Below are 27723 nucleotides of genomic sequence, written 5' to 3'. Positions count from 1 at the left end.
GCCAGCTCTAGGAAGAGTCCTGGTGGCTCCAAACTTCTTCCATTTATGGATGATGAAGGTCACTGTGCTCATTGGGACCTTCAATGCTGCAGAAATTTTTCTGTACCCTTCCCCAGATCTGTGCCTTGATACAATCCTGTCTCAGAAGTCTACAGACAATTTATTGGACTTCATGGCTTGGTTTGTGCTCTGACATGCACTGTTAACTGTGGGACCTTATATAGACAGGTGTGTGCCTTTCCAAATCATGTCCAATCAACTGAATTTACCACAGGTGGACTCCAATCAAGCTGTAGAAACATCTCAAGGATGATCAGTGGCAAAAGGATGCACCTGAGCTCAATTTTGAGTGTCATGGCAAAGGCTGTGAATACTTATGTACATGTGATTTTTTTTCGTTTTTTATTTTTAATAAATTTGCAAATATTTCAAACAAACTACTTTCACGTTGTCATTATGGAGTAGTGTTTGTAGAATTTTGAGGAAAATAATGAATTTAATCAATTTTGGGATAAGGCTGTAACATAACAAAATGTGGAAAAAGTGAAGCGCTGTGAATACTTTCCGGATGCACTGTATCTAGTGGGGCCGGAGACAAATAATAAAATATCATCAATGTAAAGCAAAAGCTTATGTGCCACACCTCCCACCACCACCCCTGGAAAATCATCTTCCCTTCTTATCGCAGCTGCTAATGATTCCAGGGCAAGACAGAACAATAATGGGGAAAGATGGCAACCCTGCCGGGTGCCCCTATCCAAATTAAAATAGTCTGAAATTAATCAATTTATTTGTACTACTGCTACCGGATGTCTATATAGTAACTTAATCCATCCAATAAAAGTATTCCTGAACCCATATATTTCCAAAATCTTAAAAAGATAATCCCATTCTACCATATCAAATGGCTTTTCGACGTCAAGTGAGAAGGCCGCGACTGGAGTCTGCCACTTCGCCACTGACCACGTGATATTGATGAAACGCCTAATGTTATCAGAAGAGCTTCGGCCCCGAATAAACCCCACCTGATCTTAATGTATAAGAGATGTCATAACTTTACTCAGTCGGTTAGCCAGAATTTTTGACAATATTTGAAATCATCGCGGCTTCATGATTGCTGTAACAAAGCGGATAGCCACAGTCTCCTGGCAGATTAATGTTGTGGCAGATGACAGTTTGAGGGATTTAATGCCCATTGCAATGAATATGCAACCTATGTGGGGACTAGTTTTTTCAGTTAGTCAAACTCCCACTTAGACTTCGGGAAATGTTTAATGTTACTTGAATTGGTGATATTTTAGTGCATTGTCTTTATATTGTGGAAGGCTTTGTTTGGAAAATGTTAATCAAGCATTTTATTGTTACATATTGTTTTGCTTTCTTTCCTAAGATGGAAATAAATGAATTTTGACAAGAAAATAAGTATATATAGTGTCAAATTTCAGCACTTTTAAAATCTGAGATTAATCGCTTTTAAAAACTGTGATTATTTAACTACAAAAAATTATGCGATTAATCACGATTTAAAAAATTTTTATCGACTGACAGCAATAATTATTAGAGTTCCAAATGCCTGAGAGCACTAGTAAAGATGTTCCTATTATGCAGTTTTCTAATTTAATGCAAAGCTGTTCTTTACAAGTTATATTATATGTATAAAAATTTGAGTAAAACATTTCAGAATTTATTAATATTTGGTATGCCCTGTTTTTGTTTTGAACTTCACAAGTTTGTGCAAAACCTGATGATCCATGTTATCCCAACATTATCTAACATTTTTCCAAAGAACATCTTGTGTGCTTCAATGGAAGCAAGAATGCTTGCAATTGATTAGTGACCTAGAAATAGAACAGTATCTCAAATATATATATATATATATATATATATATATATATATATATATATATATATATATATATATATATTCTTTTTCTTCTTCTTCTTCTTCTTTTTTTTTTTTTCATTTTTTTTTTTTTTCATTTCATGTCACAATTTTTCTTTGTTGTAGATTTTTCAAAATCTTAAAACTATAAGTTTATTTCCAGGTTTAACCGGGGGGGATGATTATTCAATTAACTATGGACCCCACTGTATAGAGTATATATTATATATAATTTAGCTTAGAATAGAATATTACAAAAAACATAAATTGTAAGATATCTCCAGAAAGGTCTCCATGCATTGAGATGTTTTATGTTTATAACGCAACCTGGTACTCGTGGAAGGCAGTAATATTCTGCAAAGGAAGCCAGAATCAGAGAAAAAGATAAACGGCCCCTCACATACAGTAGTCTTAGACCCAGAGCTGTTGATTGCATGATGGTTGAACTGATTTATTCTGGATGTTTACTTTCTGGATTTCAATTCCGGCATCATAACAGGGACCCCCTCTCCCAGACAGTATTGATTGCTTTAAAAACAAAGATGTGATTTGTTAAATGCCTCTGTAAAAATTCAGTAGTTCAGACATACACACTTTTTCACTAATGGCCTCTCAATGCCATCTCTTTAAGTGTGAATGTTCATACAGTTATCCCAGAACATCTAACATGCCTGACATGTTCCAAATTACAGCCTGATTCTTTATTTTGTTGTTTATGTATGTTTATTGACAGAAACATCTCATCACACTTGAACCAACTTTACCCCGTTGTTAACAAGATATATAAGAATGACATATGGTCACGCATTAAGGAGGTCCACTAAATGTCTCTTTTTAAGTACTCATAAGATATAAGGCAAGACTCCTTAATTTCTTTTCTATGTCGATGGAGGGCAGGGACAGATTGTTTCCCAAAATCATGAGCACAAACACAAACACATGAAACGTATATACAGTAGCTGCGGTGTATGCTGAGAAAGTTCCAAAATAGGGTGTGTTGAGCGGCATACTCGGTTTTGCTTAGTATGTTCAAGCATTCTTCTCAGCTGGTTACATATGTGTGCCCACTTCTCATTGACAGTCACCAGACGGCCATGCAAATGTTCCCGCCCCCAACATACACATCCCCAGACAGGGAGGCAACTTGTGGGTAATTTTTTTTTTTTTTACTCAAAATGCCCTTTGTGATCAAAGCCCTTAAATAGATGAGTCAAGAGTCCAAGCCTGCATGCAGTCTCTCTACCAGTATATGCACTTTACAACATGTGGAAAATCACAGTTACATTCCTGCTGACATGCTGCCTCCTGGCAGCCATCGTCCAGACCCAGGGTCGCGTAGATGCAGCAGTTCACAGGAGGAGCGTTTGGGAAGACCCAATCCAGTTTGTTACCAAAGGCACCAAAGATGAATGCTACATAAGCGTGACGGGACAAGGCGATATGACTAATCTTCGCATCTCATGCCACAGGCAGGAGCATTCCTACTGGTGCGAGTACCAGGGCAAGCCTCAGGTCTGCCGCTCCTACAACAACAATCCACAGCATTATTTTAAACAGATCATGTGGGACCTCCGCAAGTTGCCAAATGCCTGTCAGGGCCAGCGCATCGTTAAGCCTCTCATGTGCAAGAGAGCATCCGACGAGGCCCAGATGGTCTTTAGAATTTCATCTTCACCTGACATTTTTCCAAAGGACGGGCCCTCCAGACCGGCCTCTGCCAGACCTGAGCAGGCAAAACCACAACAAAGCAGACGAGAGCAGAGACCAAAGCCTACTAAACCACTGCAAACACAGCTCCAAGCATTGAGAGTCCAATCAGCCCGAACTACTCAGGACAAACCAGATCAACCCAAAGCAGTCAAATCCACCACACAGAGGAAAATGCTGACACCCAAGCCAACTGAGTCCAAACCGACCCATTCAGTACCTCTGAGTGAGTCAAAGAAACTTGCACAGGACTACTGCTGGCGCTCATTTCAGGGTGTGTGTTCCTTCTTCATAGGATGGTTCAAAAACTAAGAAAAAGGTAGGACTTTGATGAACACCCCCTTTGATTACTACCAAACTATGGTAGTAATCAAAAAGTACATCTATTTTAAATTTGAAAATGGTATCTAAAAAGTGTGTACCCTCTCTTTACTGTTGCTCACATTCACCTAGACAACAAACCCCACTGAAGATGACTCCAAGTGTCTGATAATGTGAAATGTTGGACTGATGGAGATAAATGGAGGATTCTGAAGAGAAGCAGAAGGCACAAAAGTGTGTGTTTGAAATTGAAATGACTGCTGGGGCAGTGGTATATTGTTATATATTGAAAATGTACAGAATCTGTGATTGAAACCTTTGTCTCTATGAATTCAGAGGGCATAATATGATTACACATAACTAGTGAATTTAGTGAATTTTTGAATTTAAAGTGAATTTAGCCAGTGAGCATAATGCTGGCAAATGAACGTTTTGTTTCCCATAAACTATAAACTGGTGAGGTATTGCATCTTATCATGTGTACTGAACAATATATTTGTAAGATAATCTGTATTAATCCTTGTTATGTATTTATGGGTGCTGACACATTGGAGTTTAATAAAGTCCTACAATGGTCTGTTCAGATTGCAAGTGGATACACAATGGAGATGGAGATGGCTCTGTCTACTACGATTTTAGAGTACATTAAGTTTACAGGTTATACTCATAATGTATACATTTTGACCTGTTTTTCATGAATAAATTCTTGAGTTTTTACATCTTTACATTCTGTGTGGGGGTGATTTACAAGAGAGTGACAGCAGAAGGCGCTGTTGCGTAAGGAAAACTGATGTTTTGCAAGTTAGGCTCTGTGAGGGTTTTAGGAATTTATTTACTTTGCAAAATGTTACAGTGGTAACCATAGTTTGTGCCAAAATACCATAGGTTACAATTTATATATAATTACAATTATATATATATATATATTATTTTTTTTCCATAATGAAAATTCAGCTTATATTTAAGACCATTAAGATTTTATTTATTTATTTATTTTGCATGATGACATTATTTTCAGGACCCTTAAGCACATTTTCCCCCCAGTTTTCATTACCAAAACACATACAGATGTTTAGCTTTTACTATTCCCATTGTTTTTAATGGGAATTTTCATTAGCATAACACAGGCATGTTTTTATTGTATTACAACAAAAAAGATGGTGTTGTTCAATGATTTTATTAATATCAACAAAAATGAAAGGCAGTACCAAAGAGAACTATATGATGCATAAATACAAGACATTTTCTTAACAGGTTTTGAGAGAATCACTCATATTGAAGTCACTATGTAATGTGTGTGTGTATATTTATATACTGTATATATACAGAATACAGGGTTGGGGAGTAACAGAATACAGGTAACGGGATTACGTATTTAAAATACAAAATATAAGTAACTGTATTCCACTACAGTTACAATTTAAATCATTGGTAATTAGAATACAGTTACATTCAAAAATTATTTTGATTACTGAAGAGATTACTTTGCATTTTATTGTCATTTGTTTCATTTAATATTTAGTCCTTTCAGATGGAAAACATTTAAACATATAAATGATGCGATCCAAAGTGCATTTGAACAGCGGTGAAACACTTTCTTATGATGCGTTACATTCATACGAGCAGACAGAGAAGTAAGTTTGAAGTAAGTTTGGAGCAGAAGAAATAGAAATAAACCTTGTGTAAATTGTCAGCTTTATGCTAAGCTAAAATGTTATTTCTAGCCATTTTACATGCACATTACCAGACACGATCATATAATTTCTTTTTTTCTATTAAGACCTTTGATATTAGGACAAAAATCATATTCTTGATAATAATTTTTGTATTGTTTTTCTGTAAAAATATCTACAAATCCTTAAAACAAGATCAATTAGATTGATCTTGTTTTAGAAACAACACTTTATAATATATTTATGTTTTTCAGAGAATGTATTTTTAACATGTGTATTTTGTCTTACTGTACTGGCAGAGTTTTTATAGTCAAAACAAGTGAAAAAATCTACCAGTGCTGAAGAAGTATCTAAAGTATTTAGAATACGTTACTGACCTTGAGTAATCTAACGGAATACGTTACAAATTACATTTTACAGCATGTATTCTGTAATCTGTAGTGGAATACATTTCAAAAGTAACCCTCACAACCCTGACAGAATATATATACACTATATTGCCAAAAGTATTCGCTCACCCATCCAAATAATTGAATTCAGGTGTTCCAATCACTTCCATGGCCACAGGTGTATAAAATGAAGCACCTAGGCATGCAGACTGCTTCTACAAACATTTGTGAAAGAATGGGCCGCTCTCAGGAGCTCAGTGAATTCCAGCGTGGTACTGTGATAGGATGCCACCTGTGCAACAAGTCCAGTCGTGAAATTTCCTCGCTACTAAATATTCCACAGTCAACTGTCAGTGGTATTATAACAAAGTGGAAGCGATTGGGAATGACAGCAACTCGCCACGTAAAATGACAGAGCGGGGTCAGCGGATGTTGAGGCGCATAGTGCGCAGAGGTCGCCAACTTTCTGCAGAGTCAATCGCTACAGACCTCCAAAGTTCATGTGACCTTCAGATTAGCTCAAGAACAGTGCGTAGAGAGCTTCATGGAATGGGTTTCCATGGCCGAGCAGCTGCATCCAAGCCATACATCACCAAGTGCAATGCAAAGCGTCGGATGCAGTGGTGTAAAGCACGCCGCCACTGGACTCTAGAGCAGTGGAGTCGCGTTCTCTGGAGTGACGAATCACGCTTCTCCATCTGGCAATCTGATGGACGAGTCTGGGTTTGGCGGTTGCCAGGAGAACGGTACTCGTCTGACTGCATTGTGCCAACTGTGAAGTTTGGTGGAGGGGGGATTATGGTGTGGGGTTGTTTTTCATGAGCTGGGCTTGGCCCCTTAGTTCCAGTGAAAGGAACTCTGAATGCTTCAGCATACCAAGAGATTTTGGACAATTCCATGCTCCCAACTTTGTGGGAACAGTTTGGGGATGGCCCCTTCCTGTTCCAACATGACTGCACACCAGTGCACAAAGCAAGGTCCATAAAGACATGGATGAGCGAGTTTGGTGTGGAAGAACTTGACTGGCCTGCACAGAGTCCTGACCTCAACCCGATAGAGCACCTTTGGGATGAATTAGAGCGAAGACTGCGAGCCAGGCCTTCTCGTCCAACATCAGTGTCTGACCTCACAAATGCGCTTCTGGAAGAATGGTCAAAAATTCCCATAAACACACTCATAAACCTTGTGGAAAGCCTTCCCAGAAGAGTTGAAGCTGTTATAGCTGCAAAGGGTGGGCCGACGTCATATTAAACATTATGGATTAACAATGGGATGTCACTTAAGTTCATATACGTCTAAAGGCAGATGAGCGAATACTTTTGGCAATATAGTGTATATATGCTGTATACTGTATATATGTACACACACTCACCAAAAAAATTTTTTTGCCTATTTGTAAGATTTACGCATTTCAATTTAATAACAAAATTCCATAAAATTAAATTGTGTAATGTTTTACTAAATAAAATAATAGGACTTAAAATATTTAAGATTTTTTATTTTACTTTGGTAAAGATTAACTCTTCAATTTAATAGAATTGTGTTATGAAATTGAAATGCGAAAATGTAAAAAATAAAAATAAAATAAAAAATAAAATCATTATCAGTTATGCCTTATAAATAAAATGAGACATGACCTATCAAGTCACCAATTTTTTAATTAATAACCCAGTAAAATACAATTTTTGTTTAAAAAAAAATATGTGTGGCCAGAGACTAAGCTTTGGTGTTGCGCACACGTGCAGTGTGAAAACTGTTGAGGGAGGCCAGTGCTTGCTCGAGAAGAGCTATAAATGGCACGAGCAGGAACTTCAGGTGTGAAACACCACCGAATTCACAGCTCACATACCATCCGTTAGGCCGACTGTCACACAAAATTTTGATTGATTTATATATTGCTAACTGGATATATCAGAAAGGGATACCCCTGCTGCACATTGCGATTTTAGTTTTTCAATCCTGTTGTGGTTACAAGACGCTAAACTAATTTGTGGCCACGAATGTCAGATCCATTTTTCTTTGCAGTTGTTTGAAAAAAAAATCGACGAGGACATGATGCGCGTAAAAGACATCGCTCTTGTTCTAATTTTCACCTGTCTCGTGCAACAGTTTCTACATGTGAAGAGCCTGAGAGATAGAGGGAGGAGAGCACAAACAGATGGAAAAGGAGGGAGAAGAGGTCAACGGAATGACAGTGGTCCGAATGTATCCAGTGACACAGGTGTCTGGAGAGGGAGATTTTCACTGAAAGACCGAGCGCAGTGCATGTGGGTCGCAGCAGCTGAGGGCGATGCGTCTGTACTGGGAGTCACCTGTAAAAACGGTGCAAAGAGTTTCGACTGCGAGTATGTAGCGAAGCCCACCGCATGTCAGCAGTACGTATCCAATGCCAAAGCCTACTGGAAACAGATCGCCCGTGCGTTAAAAAAGAAGAAGGGTTTGTGTCGAGACTCTACAGCGCTGATCAGAGCCGGCATGTGCAGGAAAGCGCCGAAGGACGCGCATTTCAGACTGAAGGACACGCGCTCGTCCTCACATTTGTCCAGTCCGCCGCCCGCGGGGACAAATCTGTGCCCTGATCGGATCGATAGGCTGAAACTGGCCGATGAATACTGCACCAGCTCCTGGTCTCCAATGTGTACATTTCTCTTCTTGATGTTTGAGAATGACGAATGCTCGTGAGAGTGCTTATTTGACTTTGAAAAATAGTTTTATTTTTAATTTTTATATATATTCAATTAATGTAGAACAGACGGTCCACACTTACGATTTTTGGTCCCTAGAACGTTAGTTTATGGTTATAAAAATAAAATCTAGGAAACCATAAGCTAACGTTAGTGGAATTTTCTGTGTTTGTTGGGATGTTACTAAAATGTACATGGGAGATTATATATATATATATATGTATACACACACAGTACTGTGCAAAAGTTTTAGGCACTTGTGAAAAATGTTGCATAGTGAGGACTTCAAAAATAATGTCATAAATAGTTTTAATTTATCACTTAATGTCATACAAAGTCCAGTAAACATAAATAAAGCTAAAATCAATATTTGGTGTGACTACCTTTGCCTTTAAAACAGCACCAATTCTCCTAGGTACACCTGGACACAGTTTTTCTTGGTTGTTGGCAGATAGGATGTTCCAAGCTTCTTGGAGAATTCGTCACCAGTTCTTCTACCTATTTAGGCTGTCTCAATTGCTTCTGTCTCTTTATGTAATCTCAGACTGACACGATGTTCAGTGAGGGGCTCTGTGGGGGCCATGACATCTGTTGCAGGGCTCCCTGTTCTTCTATCCTAATCTCTTCTATTTGCAAAAGTAATGTTTGGGAGTCCAACATTTATATTTCCTATTGACACACTAAAGCTGAAGATATAAATAACCATCTTAAGATGTGAAACAGCTTATGTGCCTAAGACTTTTGCACAGTACTGTATATATATATATATATATATATATATATATATATATATATACACACACACACTTATGTAATTTAATATTGTCAATAATTAGTATATATTTAAAAATAAATATGACTTACTATGTTTTCTTATGGTTTCCTGGTCTTCCATCGACACGCACCTTGCATCTTTCCAAGACACAAAAACAAGCAATACACTTTGGACTATTGTGTAATTCCTGTAATTATCATTAGTCCTTCCTTACTAGAAATAATAAACTTAAATGTGCTTCTTTTACATTATATTAATATTCTATGTCCATAATCCATAAAAACTCTATCCAGCACATTTTAAGATGAGTGCTAGCCATAGTTAATACCTCAGGTCACACTAATGATTTTTAGTTTTTGAAATACACCTTCTCGGCTTCTAAATCTAATACAGTACAAATACAGTACGGTGAAAATTAAAGGGAAAAGACAATCAACTGCTGCTGAAAGTGATCCTTTTAAAATTAAAATGTGTGGAGAACACCATGTGTTCCTGAGTAAACAGTATTATAGCTATTCATACTATGAAAAGTTATTTGTTTGTTTTTAATGCCTAACTGAGTGATCAAGTAATATACAGGAATACAATTCCTAAATTTTCTGTTTAATTTCTCCTGTCCTCACTAGGATGGGAATGCTCATATAAACTTGGAAAGGTCTTGAGTCTAAGCGTGGAAACTGGCAAGTGTGGAATTTTGCTTATTTCTCTGACCCATTTAGATCACTTACCTAATCCTAATGATGGAAGAATGTAACCCAGTGTACTATGTGTGTGTACTTAGCTATATTGTCCCCAAAAGTCAGCTCAATCTAACAAAATCTGCCTTTAGGTGTCATTATGGGTATCCTCAATTGGAAAATCGATTCATAAAGCAAATACTGTTTTGTTTGTTTCTCTATAAATGCAAGAGAGAAAGAAAGAGCGAGATTGTGCGAATCATTAGCTAATAGCTAACTCAATTAAAAGTTTGTCCTCATCAGCTCAACTCACACATAAAACACTTAAGACGGTCTTTTGTCACAGGGATGAATGAAAATTCCAAATTACAGGCTCTCCATCACAAGACCTTTCTACCTAAACAGAAAAACGAAGTGAAAAAACAGCAGACACAACACTGATCTAAAACTACTAAGTCAACTTCAAAACTTCTGACACTTTGTTCATACTGGCAGCAAAATTTCAGTTTTATCTATTTAGTTGTTTGGAGTCTGACCAGCTAAAACGGCATGAAATCTTTATAGACCAGAATCGTATACATCAACCCATGATTACCATTATTTCAATTGGAATTTGCTTTTGTGTTTTTGTTGTATTACAATTTACTTTTACAGTTTTACTGTATCTTACATATGACCAAAACATCTTGAAACAACACAAAAGCTTTCAATATTTTCTATGAAAGCTGTAAATTACTGTTTTGAAACTTTATTTATAAAGATATACAAGGATGTGGCTCTCTCTACAGTACAAGCGGTTAGTCATGAACCAGAATATGCAAGCACATAAAACTGATTTTAGCATTTTGTGGGTTTCTGGTAGCCGTGCACATCTGTGATTATGAAATAAAACACACTCACTCATGTTGTGGCCTCTACTTTCCAAAAACAACATTCCCAGCGAATGATGAACACTTTATGTAGCTGACTGAAGTTTGCTAACTATGTCATTATGTAATTACAAGAAAACATCAATTATATCATATATGAAAAACTTTATAGTTAGATGAACCTAAAAGAAAAGTAACTCCAGGTGTACAAATACAAGTGGGCATGTTGCTATGACCTACTCTGAAGGCCGATACCTGTTGAGTTTAAAACAAAAAACTAGAGGATAAAAACTACATTAAGAAGAGGCTGTTTCCTTAGATGAAGTGTCTAATGCCATCTGAAAGAAAAAATGTGAGATGTGGTTACTGGATTGAGAATAGCAGTGTTAAATTCCAGTGTGGTATAATGTTGCCCTGGGATAAGCTTGAGCAAATCTACTACAACAGGTATTCCCATGAACAATACATTTGCTAATGGTTGCTGGATAAATACTGAAAGAAAAAAAAACTGATTTCAACTCTTTGCTTTGAGAGAAACATTGAAACTGGTAACACTTAACACAACTAAGAAATGTTGACCTTTCCATAAAGGTATGATGCTAAATTGTTGCTTAACTTTCTTATGGAATCACACACACACTGATTTCATCTCTCATTGAGATGAACTGAAACGTAGTTTTCATGTTACCTCCTAAGGGGATCCTTTGTTCTGCAGGGTGGGCTTTCTTAATGGTTTCCATGTGGACTGAGGTGGCCTGATTCCACGCCCTGACATTCTGAATTCTGATTGGCTGAAATAATGACCTTAATAAATTCCATCCACGAAAAGAAAAAAAAATCTTGTGCTGAGAGTGCCAGAGTTAGGATTTAGTAAAGCCATTTAGAGCTTGTATCAATAAACACACACACACACAATCCAAATACCACACAAAATAAAACAATGTGATCTTATTAGAGTCTCAACATCTGCGCAGCTCATACTGCAGTATGCAACCTAAGCCACAGTTAAAATGTATGAATTTCATTGTAATGGATAACAAAATAGTAAACTGTGTGGCATCTGCAAACAAACGATGCTAGAACATTTCTCTGAAGTAGCTTCATTTTTGCAGTTACTTTTAACCGACTGGTCACAAGGTCATTTTTCAAGGTCAACTAATATAATTCCATCTACTGCTAATGCTTCAAATGTTCATTGTGTACAAAAGAGTGTGTATCAGAAGCAAACACTTTGACCCAAACAAAAATGTTCACATAAGAATCACATGATGTCATGTCAGCGGTAAAGCAATGTATGAAGTAAAGTGATTATTTTAGATGACAATAACTCTTTAGATTTGTCCCACATGCTCAAAGCTACTTACTACTGTATTTTTCACATGACTTTTGCATTTTGTATCTATAGCGGTGTGGATTTGTAAGCATTTGGAAAGTTTATTTAGGGAGATTTATTGTCATGATTTGAAACCACAGTGCCAGTCTATCATACTGTGTGTTGACAATGAAATAAAAGTGTTTAAATGCAAGTATTTCACCCAGAGTGAAAAGTGTATTATGTTTTTATATTGTTATATTTTTATATTATGTTTATATATTTTTCTTTCTAAAAGTGGAAGTTTTTTTATTCAATAAATCATTTCTCAATATTAATGTATTTTCAGCACTTTAGGTTTTAGGAGCACCTTTATTAAAGTAAAAAATGCACTTTGGAGTCCATAAAGCGGATGGAATGTGGACAACTTGTAACAGCAATACTGCCTACTACTGGCAGAAAATAATAATATTTTGAGCAGATGAACAAAATGATCAATTTCATGAGACTTTACAGAACATAGAAATTAAATGTGTCCCTTAGCATTTTATTTTCTTGTTTCAGAATGTCAGCATTTGTTCAACCAATTATTTTAAAGGATGTTTAGGAGAACTGTTATTTCAGTGAATTTTTTTTTTCTTCTTCTTGACAATGGATGGAATAGGCTGAGGGAAAGTGGACAAAATGTTAGAACAATACTTACATCTACTGGCAACAGTAGTATTTTGAGCAGGTGAAGCAAAATGATAAACTTCATAAAATTTTACAAAACATGGAAATTAAATGTGTTTTATTATTTCAGAATGTCAACATGTGTTCGAACCATTATTTTAAAGGATGTTAAGGAAAACTGTTATTACATTAAAAAAAAAATAATAATTTTGACAAGGGATGGAATTGTACGGCACCCCATACAGGACAGGGCGAGAATTTATGCATACCCTCATGATAGTTTTTGTTACCTTTCCAGTAATTTTTGTGAGCCCTCGCAATAGTTTGCGTTCCCTTTGCAATAAGTTTTGCATAACCTTTGCAATAGTTTGTGTTCCCTTTGCACTAAGTTTTGCGTGCCCTCGCAATAATTTGCATTCCCTTAGCAATAAGTTTTGTGTTCCCTCGTAATATGATATTTTTAAGAAAAACCCTAGTAACCACAATAATCAGTCCATAGTAAACCAAGTTACTATATGGATACAGTATTCTGTACAAAAACCATGGTTACCACCAAAAAAATTCATTGTTACTTAACTCACCTTTAATAGTTACTAAAATATTACTATAGTAAAACCATGGTTTCCACCAAAAAATTCAAACAAAACATGATTAGCCTACAGCAGTCATTGTCACTACAATATTACTACAGATAAATGATTTCCGCCAAAAACTATGGTTACTACTGTCTACAATATTACTATAGTTAAACCAGTTAAACTATGGTATTTGCAGTAAAACCATATTAACCACAACATTATGATTTTAATTTCCACAGTTTTCAATTTTGCTGTATTAACACTAAGAATATCATCAATATGAATTTCACTACGAATATCATGGTTGAAATATGGTTGTACTTTATACTGTAAATTCTGTAGTAAATCCATGGTAAATTTATAGCGAGGCAATGCAAAACTATTTCAGAATAAAATTCATGTCCTCTCCTCTAAGGGGCTCCATAGCATAGTCTGAGGGAAAGTGGACAAAATGTTTGAACAATACTGACATCTATCGGCAAAAGTTATATTTTGAGCAGGTGAAACAAACAAATGAACTGCATGAGATTTTACAAAACATGGCAATTGAATATGGTCCTTCAGATTTTATTTAAAAAGTCTTCACACAATTTTGAAACAATGCATTAAACTAAACAATTCATTAACCTGCCTGAAACCACAAAATCATTACAGCAAACCAAGTCTACATAACCTTCAATTATCAATCACTAAAACTACTTATTCATAAGCCACAGGGCTTAAAAGATGTGAGGGTAATTACACAAACTGAGAAAATGTGAAAGAGAATGTGTATAATTTAAAGTTCAGATAAAGACTTTCTAATCATTACCACCACACAGGTAAAGCAGGGCCTTCTGGTAATCTCCAGCGGTGTCTTCCTGTGAATCGGGACAAAAACCATGCAAAGATTTATACATGTTTATGTGTGCATATGTATTTAACTATAGAAAACCTCCATTTGGGGACATCCTCGATTGAAAAATTGATTCATAAATAAAGTAAAAACTGTTTTTTGAGTTGTCTTTTAGGGTAGGGTGTGGTTAAGTCTATAGTCATTATAATTAGCTTTGTATAAAACCTCCAGAAGTCATATAGTCATATAATATGTTCCTATTTAGACAGCTAAGCTAACGTGTGTAACTTGCCTGTATGGTACTGTAGAGTGATTCTCCATACATCTTCTTGTACTGCGCTCTGATGTCCAGCATATCCTGTTCACTTCTGGACACCATGATTCTTATAAGTGTTTCATCATCGGTGCCGGCACGCTGTCAATAAACAAACCAATAATGTGTAAAATCAGTTTTCTCATCTTTATTATCATTCAGATCTAACACATTCATTTACTGTTTTTTTTTTTTCTTTCACATGAAGTGACAGTGTTTCATTATCCAAATGAGCAGCAAATGATCCAATTTATATTTGCCAGAGGGGCAAAAATTATTGATGTGAATCTCATGGAAATCAACCTTCATACCCTCATGGACTCTCGAAGGGATTCAGCAAAATAAGCTGGCACGCTTTTTGCACACTTCACTAAAGGGAGAGAGAGAAATATTTCAGTTTATTAATTTTAGTAACATGAGTGATAATTCAGTCTGTCCACATAGCTGGTGTTATTGTAATTCTTTGTATATACAGGTGCATCTCAATAAATTAGAATGCCGTGGAAAAGTTCATTTATTTCAGTAATTCAACTCAAATTGTGAAACTCGTGTATTAAATAAATTCACTGCACACAGACTGAAGTAGTTTAAGTCTTTGGTTCTTTTAATTGTGATGATTTTGGCTCACATTTAACAAAAACCCACCAATTCACTATCTCAAAAAATTAGAATATGGTGACATGCCAATCAGCTAATCAACTCAAAACACCTGCATAGGTTCCCTGAGCCTTCAAAATGGTCTCTCAGTTTGGTTCACTAGGCTACACAATCATGGGGAAGACTGCTGATCTGACAGTTGTCCAGAAGACAGTCATTGACACCCTTCACAAGGAGGGTAAGCCACAAACATTCATTGCCAAAGAAGCTGGCTGTTCACAGAGTGCTGTATCCCAGCATGTTAACAGAAGGTTGAGTGGAAGGAAAAAGTGTGGAAGTAAAAGATGCACAACCAACCGAGAGAACCGCAGCCTTATGAGGATTGTCAAGCAAAATCGATTCAAGAATTTGGGTGAACTTCACAAGGAATGGACTGAGGCTGGGGTCAAGGCATCAAGAGCCACCACACACAGACGTGTCAAGGAATTTGGCTACAGTTGTCGTATTCCTCTTGTTAAGCCACTCCTGAACCACTGACAACCTCAGAGGCATCTTACCTGGGCTAAGGAGAAGAAGAACTGGACTGTTGCCCAGTGGTCCAAAGTCCTCTTTTCAGATGAGAGCAAGTTTTGTATTTCATTTGGAAACCAAGGTCCTAGAGTCTGGAGGAAGGGTGGTGTAGCTCATAGCCCAAGTTGCTTGAAGTCTAGTGTTAAGTTTCCACAGTCTGTGATGATTTGGGGTGCAATGTCATCTGCTGGTGTTGGTCCATTGTGTTTTTTGAAAACCAAAGTCACTGCACCCGTTTACCAAGAAATTTTGGAGCACTTCATGCTTCCTTCTGCTGACCAGCTTTTTAAAGATGCTGATTTCATTTTCCAGCAGGATTTGGCACCTGCCCACACTGCCAAGAGCACCAAAAGTTGGTTAAATGACCATGGTGTTGGTGTGCTTGACTGACCAGCAAACTCACCAGACCTGAACCCCATAGAGAATCTGTGGGGTATTGTCAAGAGGAAAATGAGAAACAAAGAGACCAAAAAATGCAGATGAACTGAAGGCCACTGTCAAAGAAACCTGGGCTTCCATACCACCTCAGCAGTGCCAAAAACTGATCACCTCCATGCCACGCCGAATTGAGGCAGTAATTAAAGCAAAAGGAGCCCCTACCAAGTATTGAGTACATATACAGTAAATGAACATACTTTCCAGAAGGCCAACAATTCACTAAAAATGTTTTTTTTATTGGTCTTATGATGTATTCTAATTTTTTGAGACAGTGAATTGGTGGGTTTTTGTTAAATGTGAGCCAAAATCATCACAATTAAAAGAACCAAAGACCTAAACTACTTCAGTCTGTGTGCATTGAATTTATTGAATACACGAGTTTCACAATTTGAGTTGAATTACTGAAATAAATGAACTTTTCCACGACATTCTAATTTATTGAGATGCACCTGTAGATACACTAGAGGTTGCACCGACTAGTCGATTAGTTTTGCCACTAGTCCACACCTCTGCCCTGTGTCCACTAGTGGATCACATCATAGTTACGGTTGTTCTATACATGCCAACAGCAAAGGGACCTGGCAACTATTTTACCATATTTCTGGACAACTAATCCACTAGTAAAAATGAGTAGTCGTGCAAGCTCTAAAACAAACATCAGGGTTTTCATTTCATACCCACAGCCAGGAGCAATGCTTCCAGGTTGCCAGTGCACTCATCTTTTATGCTCTCCTCAATGTCACAGCCGGCGTTCTTTTTGTAGGCATCAAACACTGAAACAGGGGCACCAAAGCCATTAGGATGGCCCTTCAAGGCCATTCTGTTTGCTTCAAAAGGCTTTGAAAACACACACAAACAGTCACCTTTTCTCAGGTGTTCTGAGCTTCTGTTGCCGAGTATATTGATGAACTTGTCCTCGTCTGTGCCAAATTTCTCCTCTCCGGCAGCAAACAGCTCCTGAAACACCATTAACAAACAAACACTTCTAAAGTCACACCTTAAACCTGAGGATCTGGTTGTCTTTTCCATGTTTACATTAACATATCAAATGCAGTCGGACACCATCTGTCTCAAAATTAACATTAAATTTGAAATATACAAAGGGAGATGTTTGGCAAAATGTCAGAGCTCACAAATTTAATTTGTGGTTGTGTTTTATTAAAAAAGATCATATGATCGATCGCAATGCTATATGCAACACATTTAAAATTGTGACTGCAAATGAGATTTGAGCGGCACGACAGAGGGGAAGATTATCCGAGAATAACGTCTTAAATTGTGGTCTTTTGCTTACTTCAGAAGACTTGGAATATAGCACATTGCATGGACTAGTTTTATTATATTTAAATGGTGCTTTTTTGTCCTATTTGGAGCTTGACAACTTTTATTGTATGGAAAACTGAAGTATGGACATTCTGCCTAACAAATTCTTTGGAGTTTCACAGATGAATGTAAATAATATGGGTTGGGATGACATGGAGGTGTGTAAATTATGTAAATATTTTCATTTTTGGGTTAACTGTCCCTTTAAGAAATTCAAAATGTAGTCTTCTAAAAAGTGTGACTGTTTTAAACTTCACCTTGGCGTCTTTCTCCACTCTGGTCTCATCCACTCCCTCCTCCCTGTTTGCCTGAGTGTAGTAACAGAAGCATAACAAAGATCAGATGCCAGCTCTCATCCATCACCTAATTTCCTGAGACAGGATGTGGAATTTTCCCCAACCTGGTAAACTCCAATATTGAATTACCCCCTGAGAAACATTTAATCTTCTCCACAGCATAATCTCAAGACCTGTTTTAATTACTTAAGGATGACTTCACCAGTGCTCATGTTAACACTCTGAGATCTGTCTGCTATCTTCCCACTATTACTGCTTCTCCCATCTCTGGCTCTACTCAACAGCAGGGGTGGACAATATGACCAAAATATATTACATGAATATATTAAATTAAAATATGGGTTGAGTTTTATTAAAACTAACAGATTTCAACTTTGTTTTTGTTTTTTTGCAGTCTAAAGGTCATATTAAAAATGACTTTTTAGCCTTGCTCCAGACCCAGACTTTAAACATTAAACAATCTGAAAAAATAGAAAACTATTACAATCTAAACAAAGAGTAAAATAAACCATTTCAATATTTACTGTGTGAAAATTATTTCTATACATTTTTCAGAAATTACAGATGTCCCACAGTTGAATTGTCATTTTCACCACACCAAACTATTTTACCCCTAATAAAGTTTTTAGTTAGTGTACTTGCTAACCATGTTGACAAAAGTGTCAGTGAAGAACATGCTTGAGATTAAATATGAGACAAGTGATGTTTGAAGAAATCCAATCATACTGTAATTTTGCCAGATTATGCAAAAAGTGTGAGAATATGTTTTAATTGTGTGTTTTTTGGATATATCCTAATATATTTATTTTAGTGCTGTCAGTCAATTACAAATTGTTTTTGCAATTAATCGCATAATTTTTTGTAGATAATCGCGATTAATTGCAGATTTTAAAAGTGCTGAAATTTGACACTATATATGTATATACTTCTTTTCCTGTCAAAAAGCATTTTTTTCCATTTTAGGAAAGAAAAGAAAAGAATATGTAACATTATAATGCTTTATTAACATTTTCCGAACAAAGTCCTCCACAGTATAAAGATAGAAATGCATTAAAATAGCACTAATTTTAAACATTAAACATTAACATTAAACGTTTCCCAAACTCTAAGTGGGAGGTTGACTAATTGAAAGAACTAGTCCCCACATAGGTTGCATATTCATTGCAATGCGCATTAAATCTCCTAAACTCTCATCCTCCACAATATTAATCTGCTGGTAGACTGTGACTTTCCACAGCAATTGTGAAGCCGCATTGATGATTCGTGTCAGGGCGTCAAAGCCATCGTCAAGCGGCACTTTGAACTCCACATGAAAAGTGCTTGCAGACAAAAATATCTCATTCTGCGGTTTGGTGATAGTTAAGACTTGACGTGCTTCTGTGGTAATTAAAATGCGCCTTACATAGGCTGAAAAATACTTGATTTCTGTCAGAAGTCCCATCTGGGCTTATTTTGTACGTCAAATAGTGTAAGAGGTCCTTTCTCCATTATTTTATCACTCTGACTCTGCTGCTGTGTTTGTGTTTGTGGTGTGCGTCAGTGTAATGACTCCAGGCGGTCACATTACAAAGGTTCCACCCTCCCAACCAGTGTTTATTCTGTATTAACGGTAAATGCATTAATCGCGATTAAGAAAAATTAACGCTTTAAACTTTTTTTATTAATTGCATGCATTAACACGTTCATTCTGATAGCTCTAATTTAAATATATATAAAATGTTAGCTACGAAATTAGCCTTAGCTGGAAAAAGGAGCCATTTTATTTCAGAAAGGTTAAAAATTTAATTTCCATCACTGTTATTTCCATCACAGAATTATGTTGAACACAATACATAATTTAAAATGTGCTGGAAATGACACTGTGGTGGTATACATGTACAGTATATATGGTATAAGCGGTGTAATATAGTTATAACTAGTTGTGATCTGGATCAATGCATCGATCAAAAAACCAAAGATGCAATGTCATCGATGCAACACGTAAACATTAATGTATATTTTTTAAGATGTACATTTATTTCCAGGCAATGCAGCAACCTTATGATATTCATATCGCTTTATAAGCACTAATTATTTCTCTCAAGTGGGACACGAATGTGCGCATGGGTGTTTGAAGTTGCGCTCTGCTCTATCCGTGTGCAGCCATCAACCATGCTTCCCTCGAAATGCGATCTCGGTTACAGAATAGCACAGAGCGGCTCACATGTGCAATTAAATCAGGCTTCCTTCAATACTGTGGTGCATGCGACCCATTTGAATTCTACATGAATTAAAAGTTTCTATTTTAAAGCACTATGGAGCATTTTAACCATGTCAAACAGCTTGACAGCCCTGACATTCTGACCTCATAAGGGAAAGAGAAAACACCTGCCCTGCACCAACATCAATTACAAGACTTTTCACATCTTCACATCAACTTACTTAATAAACTGTTCCAGAATTTTTCAATACAACTGTGGAAGTTGTAGCCAAGAAAAGATGCGGATAACACATACTCTCCTGTCGAAAACAAGTCATGTTTATGTAAGTATTTTGGACTGAAAGACTTGCTTGACAGTTGTAGAGATGACAAATTGTCATTGTAGTGTTTACCTCATTTCACAAGCCAATGAGCTGTCTTCAAACAACTGATGATCACATGTATGTGACTTTATTTTTTATATTATTTATTTTTCCATATTATTCAACAACTGAAGTACCTTATTTTGTTATGGGTGTCCCAATCTGGATACGAGATTTGCATTTTTCAGAGAGCTCAATAAAATGTTAAAATTATATTTTGGTTGCATTTTTGAGATAATAAATGTTATTAATTGTGTAAATTAGGAACATAATTTCGTAATATGGATCGCAGGCCCTGAATCGAATCAAATCAAAAATCGCATCACGGCCGACTTTGAGGTATTAGCAAACATCGCTGGCTAAAAGAATCGACATAAGATTGCATCGTGATGAAACTTGCGATTTACACCCATAGTTATAACATAGATATTTTTGCTTGAAATTCAATTATGAAATGGTTTATATATTAAATTACCATGTGGTTATGCCTACTTTTGGATATCAGATTGAAATACACCTTCACTTTATTTCAATTTTAATCTCTATTTTGGAACTTGTTGGCTGTAAACGCAAAGATGATTATTTATAACAAATTATTTGTTAAGCCTAACATTATATAAAAGTTAAAAACAGAAGACTCCAAACAATAAAACTGTCATTATAAAACGGATAGTTCCGACTTGTGACCGCACATCAGTTGAATTCAAAATGTATGTGGCATATTGCAACATTGTTCAGCAAACAAGTCATTCCTCTATCTTTCTTTGTCGTTCTCACATGTAAATAACATAAAGATGTCTGTTTACTGATAGCTGCATGGATATATCTACTGCAGTATAGCAGAATCTCTACTGGTTGACACATTTCTCCTGTTGCATGGTATAAACCGTCACACCGCCCAGGTTTACACAACACTTTTGATTGTCATTCTTTTCTGGCTCTCTTTTTTTTCAATTATCTAAAAACCGAGAAGCAATCACTTTTATTACCTGTATGAGTATCACCAACAACTTCTGGTAATGTCCTGACGTATCTCCCATGATGTCTTTCTCCAGCTTGCCTCCATGTTCTAGGTCATGACACATGAGACAGGGTCTATTGATTGTTCACACTTCATGTGACAATTTCTGCTTAATGGTCTCAACTGACTGTAATAGGAGGGTATCGGCTTTAACAGTGATGCCTTGCAGAAGACGAAGTGTGTCCTCTTCCCTCTCAAATATCTTGCTCAGATGCCTTTCATGCATTGCCCCACCTTTACAGTTCTCCATATGGCCTGTTTGTTTGCATTAGGACAATGAGGCAGATTTGGCGAAGGGAAACCCAAAACTAACAATGGACAATTAAGCTGTCTGGTGTTCAGTGTACTAAAAGATTGATCTGTTCTGTTTCAGATTACTTATTTGGAATGTCCAAAGCATAAATGTCTGTAATGGCTTGGACGTGGTCATTCATCAACCTTATATTTGAATTCAATGGATTTAGGTTGCCCAAGTTTGTGCCTGCACAGTAGATATTACCTTTCTTGTACGCCTTGACGATATCTTTTATCTCATCACATGTCCTGGAGGCCAGGATCTCAATTAAAACTTTGTCCTCCGTACCTGCTCCCTGTAAGACAAGAAGATTGGCTCAAGTTTATCATATTGCAAAAGCATTTTCATAACAAGGTGTTTGCAATTATTTATTTATTTATTATTATTATTATAATTCATCAAAGATGGAAGTGATTGACTTTACTTTGATGGCCTTATGAAGTTCATAAGCATCATATATTGTGGGTGGAGACATAAGGGCCACAATAAGATCCTCCAACTTCCCTCCGAGTTCTGAGCGCAAGTCTTTTACTAGATCCTGTAGAGAGAAAGCCAGAGAGGGGCAAAGAGAGAGAAAAAGAGAGAGAACATGAGCCAAGAAAGAGAAGAAAATATTATGCTCATTATAATGCATTTGTGAATCTCATTAGCATTTTAACATTGCATTGGATGCACATGTCAGTAGTGAATTATGCCAGCATCAATATGTTGATGCTCGTATGTGCTAAACAATGGTACAGGCAGAATTAATAATCTAGACATAGTGTTATTGATACACAGCAGTATTTCTTAGTGATTTAATGGGGAAACAATAATGTGGTCTCCGCCTGACAGTTTATGGAGATTCTCTCCTGTTTGGTTATAACTTATGAAAGTGAACGTCCACAGAATTAATTTTCATCTAATATTTTGTGCATTTAAAATATACAGTCTAGAAAAGTGTTGACTGGAAATATATTTAACTCCTGCAGCTATTATAAGATTTTTACTAGAAAAGTTAACTGGTCTCATGTTAATATTTAGTGGCTATATCAGTTCCAAGTCAGTTTCCCTCAAGTTCAATCAGGTGTCTTAACAGAGTAACCACAGCTATCGCATTAACTATGGACATTTGCCACTTTCTTTGACAGTTTGTTATTTAATGCAATGACATTCATAAATCTGTAAGTGGGTCTTAAGTATACAAATGTTTTTTGACACCACTGTATACTTAGATGATACACTCAACTAAGTGTGATTACTGTACTACAATGGTGGTACTGACATTTTGACTATTTATATACAGTAGAAAAGACAATATTCATGGACTAAAACAATCTAACAATATACTAATAATAATGTAATATGCTTTGTCCTACCTTGCCATGAGCTTTTTTATAGGCTGCTTTAATTTCCTGTCTCTGGTCATTCGAGCGAGCCGTCAGTAACATGAGGATGGTATCTTCATCAGTACCTGAGGACACAGAGCGTCCACATGTTGAGATAATGTAGAAGACTGAATACATTTTTCTTTAATTCAGTGATCAGAAAAATTTGCTACAAATGAACCAATTAAGAGTCATTGTATCACAATGATTGCTAATCATGAATATGTGAGAAATAAGGCTATTTGTTTACATTGCTTCAATCTGACTTACACAACCCATTGGGGAAAACACTTGACAAAGAAACCCTCAAAGGCTTATTTTGAATCTGTATTTAGCTATTGCCATTGTTTGGGGTTGAAAAGCACAGATTAAAATATATAACTTTCAAGCTCAACTTCATTATAAACATTATGTATTGTCCAGCAATTATGTCTGTAAACTCATGTGTAATACAGAGAACTGTATGTATCACTGTAGAAATAATTCTGATTTTTGGTTTGATTTACCAATCCCTTTCATGGCCTTCCGCAAAAGTTCTGCATCTTGCTTTGCATTGAAGTGCACAAAGGGTTTCACACTGCCTCTGGTTGCCTGCAGATAATACAATAGTAAAATTTAGGACACTGCAAAAGAATAAATATAAATTTTCAGGACACTAATGCAGAGTGGTTCTCTTCTTCAAACCTCAAATGCATAAAGTGGCAGGTGAAGAATATTTCCTGAAAACACAGCAACTTTTAAAACTCACAGGGCAAAATATTTTTGACACTGGACCACTTACTGATATTGGTATTTGTATGGTTTGTTATTAGTGTATGTACAACACTTCACCCTTTTATCTCTGAGGACGTTTTTAAAGATTTCCTGTTTCAGTGGCATACTCAAAATTAAAGGCTAATAATTTGACAAAAAGGTGTCAAGTGTTTGGTCATTTTAAAGAAAACTTTTCACATATCTTATAATCTAGATAATGATCAATTCTGAGACTCTCAGCCTTAGAAACCGCTGAAAATTCACTTTTAAAAAAAAAAAATCGTTTTTGACATTATATATCTCAGGGTGTAAATGAGGTAGCTCCAAAAAACTTCTTTGTTTTGTTCCCAATCATGTCACCTGTAGCTGAGTAAAATTTTGTGTTGATATGAAAAAGCAATCAAAAGTTGAGCATTACAAAAGTTATTTATCCTAGTGTCCAAAAACATCTCCAAGTGTCCAAAAGCCTCTCCAAACAAATAAGACATAATAATTGTAATAATAGTCATCACTAAGTCTGTCATGTACTAGGCACCATCTCCTGGTGGCCATATGTAATTAAAGTGAACGATCCTCTCTGTCCATATTTGGATGACTTCCACCTCTGGTTGTAGCAATCTGAATCCTAATACAACTGTTTTAGCGTTCCATGACACTGGACAACGTACTACATCATTTTCAATGAAGTCATCTGATCCAGGAAAGCTAACGTGTTTTTAGCCAGATAGTACATTATGTGCTGTGTGCAAATTGTGCTTTGTGTGGATTATCTAATGATCTGTGCATTCGATTACATTGTACGTGGGCTCGTTTTAAAGATAATTGACTCTAAGTAATGGTATTTTATGTTCTCTTTATTTTCCGTGAAGTTATAAGTGAAAACGCGGCATATTAGCAACACCTATTTGCATGTAACATGTATGTCAAAGACATACTCAGATATTACTCGCTTTTTTTTTTTTTTTGAGTAAAACAAATAGGCTGGTTGTATTCTACTCTTTGAGAGCTTTCCAACGACACATGACACATGGCTATTTGATCAGTTTGATGTTTTTACCAATTACAATAATATGTACAGTGCAAAATTATTAATATATTATCAAAATGTAACACTTCTGATTTGTCTGCAAATTTCAAAGCACTAGTTCAGTTTTGGTCATAATGCCTACATGCACTGTAAAGTAAAGCTTCTAAGCTTTAAAACTATAATAATTTATTTATTTATTTATTTATTTATTATTTTTTGGTAGGCCCATCTGAGTTTAAAAGGTTAAGAGGAAACAAGTCAAACCAAAATAATTGGGCTATATAATTTTCAGGACCATGAAAAACATGATGGCATCTGAGATGGGTAAATATTGCACGGATAGTCCAGCGCAGGTGTCTGACAATATGAGAAACACCTACAACCTCATTATTAAACCTCATGTGTGCAGTGTCTCCATCATTCTTATGTCTTTTTACTAAGTATTTATCATTATCATGTGAAAATAATGAAAGTCAACCAGAGTTTAGCAGACAGATGATACAAACCAATAATACTGTATTGCTCAAGGGTCTGATGTGGAAGGCAAATAACATTTAAAAGGCAAGAGCCAACCAAATCCACAATTCTAGGTAATGTTGTGATTGTAATCTTTCTAGTAACCATTTAAAACCTCTGTAAACATCATATAGACACATTATCTGTATCCATACACATCTGATTAAAGATAGACCAGGTGTACGGCTCAGGTTAATGCTAGAGCTGGGTGAAGGATGAGATAAGGTTTTAGGTTTGGGTTTTGAGTTTATGTTCAGGCTGAAGGTTAGAGATCGGTTAACCTTGAGACTCTGTTTAATTCAATACCTTAAGCAGTAGCTTTGTGTAATCTTTTCTTTGAGATACAGGTAGTATATTGAGGATTTCAGATTTAGGAACACATTTCATGCTCCCTTTATTTCTAAACGGGATTTCAGAAATAATGTCAACTTGTATGCCCTCAGTGTCATGACATTAAACTTTTAAGAAACAACACAACCCGATATGCCAGACCAAGCATGGATAATCCTTTTAGATATATTACATTTTATGAGTGTTTGCTTGGTTCTGGCAGGAATGGGTCTATAATGCCAAACCAGTGACCTGCATTTTCATCAGTCTGATCCGATACAGGTCTCATCTGCTGTAATCCAATCATCCATCACCTTAACCTCCATGGTAACAGTCACCATGCCAACACAGATCGGATCTTCATTTATCGGGATAGTATTGTGGAGTACATTAACTGTTTACTGTTACTGTACTGTTACTGTTTGGTATAATCACAATTATTACTTTATTAGTTAAACAAAACAATTGAAACAAACATTGCTGTTATAAGCCAGGATTTAAACCTGACTTGTTAAAATGTAACACAAAAATAAAGCTGATTAAACCCATAAACCAAATTCTTAATTATTTAAATATCAATATTCGTTTAAGATTCATTTAATTTGTTGGCTTGCCATCTGTTGCACACTCTTCACTGATCAACCGCATGACATTTAATTACTCAAAGAAAACAGTGCAGCAGGTCTTAATAAACATTATGATCTACATTACAAAACATTATCTTATTAATGTACGTGTTTGCTTTTAAAGTCATATCAGTGCGCATTAGCAGTCCAAATTTCAAACACCAATAGATCAATTTATCGATAAACACCCCCCAACACCCCCGCTTTCCAAGTTTAGAGTTATACATTTTTTTTCCATTCATTATTACTAGGTTTAATAATAATAAACATCGCGGGGCGCTCTTACCATGTGTTCAGGTACAGGCAGCACTTTGTGAAGTTCTGAAAAGACAAAGCATAGAAAGGTACTGCATTATCAGACCAGTGCTGAAATACAAATAGTGGAATTCATCGATAACCCGCTACACACGACACATAGAGCAAATTATTTAGAGTTTGCTATGATAATTTAAAGTTGACTGTTACTCTTCTATCTCAACATAACTCATGTAATTTACTTATTTAGGCTACTCAGTTTCTTCTCTATATATTCAATCAGGGCAAACAACGCACCTGCTATTATATTCCGCCACCTGTGCACGAGGTGTCAGGCTTCTGGCGCGTGCATACTCTGACTGAAAGGACTTCTATCTAACTGTAGGCCACACCCTCTAACCCACCTGTCAATCATATTGACTGACGTTAACATCGTCGTGAATAGTCTTCCCATATAATAACTATATCCATATAACTTTATATTTATCAGCATTGTAGGCTATTTAGTTAGGTTAGATAAACCTTTATAGGTCAATAGTCAAGACTATCTCGTGGAGAAGTGAGGTGTTGACAGTAAACAAGAGGGGGTTGTTGGATAGGAGGCGCAGAGCTTTCACACAGGTCACAAATCAATTTGAAACAGACTATTTTAATGCAAACCTCAAAATGTAGCAAGTAGCTATAGAGCCAGTAGCTACTATATGTATTAACATTAGCAATAAAATAAGCCTGCTTGGTGCAGATTAAAGATGTTACTAATGTTTTCATTTGAATGTGTATCTGTTTTATACTTGTTTGTTTGAGGGCTATGCAACCTTTCCAAAAAAATGACACAGTAAACTATTAAAATCAACCAACCAATCAATCTATTTACCAATCAATCAACAAGCAAACCTAAAAATCATGAAAATGATCATCATGGAACTTTTGTTATTTATTTATTTATTTATTGCCAGTTTTCAGATAAAATTACTCCACATTTTGATAAAGTTTGAATTAAGATTAAATTACGATTATTTATTTTGCTTATGCTCATCTTAACCCTTTAATGCATACCTCG

The 27723-nt window shown here is 36.1% G+C and overlaps 3 protein-coding genes across 3 annotated transcripts; 2 read left to right on the top strand and 1 right to left on the bottom strand.

Moving 5' to 3' along the window:
• Positions 1-3101: 3101 nt before the first annotated feature.
• Positions 3102-4635, top strand: LOC127413051 (fibroblast growth factor-binding protein 2-like). The gene is made up of 2 exons (XM_051649882.1): positions 3102-3908; positions 4043-4635. The coding sequence occupies exon 1, from the start codon at positions 3146-3148 to the stop codon at positions 3899-3901; it is 756 nt and encodes a 251-aa protein (XP_051505842.1). The 5' UTR covers positions 3102-3145; the 3' UTR covers positions 3902-3908; positions 4043-4635.
• Positions 4636-7811: 3176 nt separating this feature from the next.
• LOC127413057 (fibroblast growth factor-binding protein 1-like) lies at positions 7812-9395 on the top strand. Its single transcript, XM_051649890.1, has one exon. It carries the CDS (start codon positions 8025-8027, stop codon positions 8652-8654), a length of 630 nt encoding a protein of 209 aa, XP_051505850.1. The 5' UTR covers positions 7812-8024; the 3' UTR covers positions 8655-9395.
• A 4797-nt stretch (positions 9396-14192) lies between these two features.
• Positions 14193-26726, bottom strand: anxa5a (annexin A5a). Its single transcript, XM_051649874.1, has 12 exons — positions 26695-26726; positions 23663-23747; positions 23148-23242; positions 22214-22327; positions 21994-22084; positions 21463-21542; positions 17873-17923; positions 17156-17249; positions 16970-17065; positions 14999-15057; positions 14663-14789; positions 14193-14395 (listed from the first exon to the last, which is right to left on the bottom strand). The coding sequence occupies exons 1-12, from the start codon at positions 26695-26697 to the stop codon at positions 14340-14342; spliced, it is 951 nt and encodes a 316-aa protein (XP_051505834.1). The 5' UTR covers positions 26698-26726; the 3' UTR covers positions 14193-14339.
• Between the last annotated feature and the right edge of the window lie 997 nt (positions 26727-27723).

This window comes from Myxocyprinus asiaticus, chromosome 22 (assembly GCF_019703515.2).
Source record: "Myxocyprinus asiaticus isolate MX2 ecotype Aquarium Trade chromosome 22, UBuf_Myxa_2, whole genome shotgun sequence".
NCBI lineage: Eukaryota > Metazoa > Chordata > Actinopteri > Cypriniformes > Catostomidae > Myxocyprinus > Myxocyprinus asiaticus.
This window is presented reverse-complemented; position numbering and strand designations above follow the sequence as displayed.

Coding starts and splice junctions, on each gene's coding strand:
- LOC127413057 (XM_051649890.1), top strand. CDS start 8,025: ATGATGCGCGTAAAAGACATCGCTCTTGTTCTAATTTTCACCTGTCTC.
- anxa5a (XM_051649874.1), bottom strand. Junction 22,328..23,147: donor ATAAAAAAGCTCATGGCAAG/GTAGGACAAAGC, acceptor TTCTCTCTACAG/GATCTAGTAAAAGACTTGCG. Junction 21,543..21,993: donor CGTCAAGGCGTACAAGAAAG/GTAATATCTACT, acceptor GTCATGACCTAG/AACATGGAGGCAAGCTGGAG.
- LOC127413051 (XM_051649882.1), top strand. CDS start 3,146: ATGTGGAAAATCACAGTTACATTCCTGCTGACATGCTGCCTCCTGGCA.